Genomic DNA, 2,546 nt, shown 5'->3' on the forward strand with positions numbered 1-2,546 from the left:
AAACATTCGAGTTTATTTTGATGAACGATAATTCTGAGAAAAATTCTCGAAAATGATATTTTTTTCATCATTTTCACCCTTTAGTTTAATAGGAAACTGCAGGAAGTCATAGACTTGTGGTGGAACCTACAAATGTTAGTTCTGGATGAAGCCATTCTGAAACCTGTTGGTTACACGATAGCGATTTCTTTACACTTATAGCTATGGATTTTTGTCAACCCCACAGTGCCTGGTCTTTCGATTCGATGTCTTTGATCTTACCAACCAAACAACTTGTATGCAATATGGCTAGCAACTTTCTACCGTGGCACATTGTGCTAGCCATAAAATGATCTCATATCTGTCACAGGCTTTTTATAGCATTGAAAACGTGTTGATATGAAGAACGTATTTTTTGGTGTTTGTGTTACTAATAGAGATGTGCAAAACAGCTCATTTTGGTGAACAGCTCCGAACCGATCAGCTCACCAAAGTGAATCGATTCGATGTATCAGCTCATCAGCTCTTTTGGTTTAAACTTAAGGTTCATTTTGTGCGCCGTTTTTCTTATGCACCGGTTTTCTTTCATATGCATGATCGAAATTGAATCATTGATTTGCAATGAATGCAATGCGAATTAACTTATCTTTAATTGATGTCGACTAAATTGAATCTCTTAAAGAGCCGAAGATCCGATCAGCTCGTAGCGTGTTCCCTTCGTCATAATGCAGTGAACTGGGTAGCAAATGAGTGAGCTGGTGAGCTGCGGTTCTTTTGAAAAGAGCTGTGAGCTGTCAGCTCACTTCAATGATTCGATTCACTGGAACAGCTCAGGAGCGAATTGCCCATCTCTAGTTACTAACGCATTTAAATCTTTTAGTTCAAAACAGTGAGTAAATACAGTTGCATATAAATGGTTTACGTTTTAATTTTAGGTGTTTAAATGCCAACTGTTGACAGTAAGTTTGCAGCACAGAAAATGTGATTTCATCGCTCAAATTTCCGCCGAAATTCCGGTTTTGTTGAACATTTGGTGATAAAATACTGATAACGGCACAAACATCAATGTTTCGATCGTAAAAACGCTTCGTTGTTACATTCGTCCAACTTCACATTGAAGAGTATATGAAACAGGAATACGTGAACTGCAATATCTGTGTTTGTTTTTCAAGCAATGATAATCTCATAATGTTATCTGTACTTATCATTAGCACTGTCGCTTGACCGTCAAAGTAATTGGATTTTTGAAATCACTAGTTAAATTGCAAAAAAAAAAGATTCACTTCAAGCTAATTTTGTGATATTATTTACAGGCATAGAAAAGGAAGTTGCATAATGGCAGAAAGGGAACCGAAAGAAGAATTTCGACATGGCAGTTTTACACAGTATTACAGGTTCCGTTCGGAGGACCACAGACCGGAGATACTGGAGGAATGCCTAAGGACTTTGATGGGTCATTTCGGAAACCACATTACCATGCTGGACATTGGTTGTAATACGGGAAATCTAACGGAAGCGGTTCTCACAAAAATTCGAAGTATGACCGCCGATAGCGCCAGGAACTGCCGGATGCTGGGTGTCGATATAGATACTGACCTTGTTCGAAGAGCTACTGACGAATATCGGTCGGTGGAGGGCTTAAAGTTTATCCAGGCCAATATATACAACGTTTCGATGGGGAATGACAATTCGATTTCGAATTATATGCGTGAAACGGGAGTTGAGCAATTCGACATTGTATTCTGTTTTTCATCGCTTATGTACGTGCATTTGAACTACGGAGATTACGGTCTTCAGGAAGTGTTGCAGTATCTTTGTGCGAGGGCCAATGTGTTGGTAGTTGAATTGCATAGCTGGCCGAAATATCGCGATCATGTCAAAAAAATGAGAAAGCGCGATGGGGCTTATCCTAAATATGATAGGCTCAATTGGAGGGGTAGCAATGGCAAACTAGAAGAATATATCTATGAATATATAAAAACACTTGGATTCACAATAACATCGGTGAGCTCCGAAAAGAATGAATTCAAACGAGATATTGTAGTTTTTTCTAAGCAAATCTCTGGTTGATTAAATACGTTCCGAATCATTTTCAATCTATGCCGAAATGCCTCCTAATGAACTCGATTCAGTAAACGTCTTCACTTGGTTCTTGTTTGACATACTTATGACATGCCTAGCTTTTAGTAGCCGAACGATGTTGCTGGTGCAATTCGCGGTTCTACCTGGATTAAAAAATTCAATTTTGTTAACTTATTTCCACTTAGTTTTTCAACTCATTTTTACTCACTTTTTGACATTTGAAGCAAAAATAAGTACCAATTGCTCACTCGAGAGTAAGAATGAACGAGCGTGTAAAAGAGCCATCCGTTTATTTCAATCTGTCAAATTATTTTCTTATTTAATCGATACTGTTGCCAGTTCTAACCTAAAGTGATTCCACGCTTAATAGATTTACACACTGTATGATCAACTGATAAACATTAAGTTCTTAACAATACCTTTTCCAAGTCCCTGCTAGGCCGCCATGTTTTCGTGACCATCATCTTTTCCGCAAAGACGAAAAC

The 2,546-nt window shown here is 38.2% G+C and overlaps 1 protein-coding gene across 1 annotated transcript; it reads left to right on the plus strand.

Moving 5' to 3' along the window:
- The first annotated feature begins 417 nt into the window (after window positions 1-417).
- On the plus strand, window positions 418-2,056 carry LOC131432083 (probable RNA methyltransferase CG11342). Its single transcript, XM_058598143.1, has 2 exons — window positions 418-868; window positions 1,293-2,056. Exons 1-2 carry the CDS (start codon window positions 726-728, stop codon window positions 2,047-2,049), a joined length of 900 nt encoding a protein of 299 aa, XP_058454126.1. The 5' UTR covers window positions 418-725; the 3' UTR covers window positions 2,050-2,056.
- The last annotated feature ends 490 nt before the right edge of the window (window positions 2,057-2,546 follow it).

This window comes from Malaya genurostris, chromosome 2 (genome assembly GCF_030247185.1).
Source record: "Malaya genurostris strain Urasoe2022 chromosome 2, Malgen_1.1, whole genome shotgun sequence".
In the NCBI taxonomy this organism is placed as follows: Eukaryota; Metazoa; Arthropoda; class Insecta; order Diptera; family Culicidae; genus Malaya; species Malaya genurostris.

Bases quoted from the DNA above. Each gene is read 5' to 3' on its own strand.
- LOC131432083 (XM_058598143.1), top strand. From the start codon at position 726: ATGAGTGAGCTGGTGAGCTGCGGTTCTTTTGAAAAGAGCTGTGAGCTG. The intron at 869-1,292 runs GTGAGTAAATAC...TATTATTTACAG, and splicing joins AAATCTTTTAGTTCAAAACA to GCATAGAAAAGGAAGTTGCA.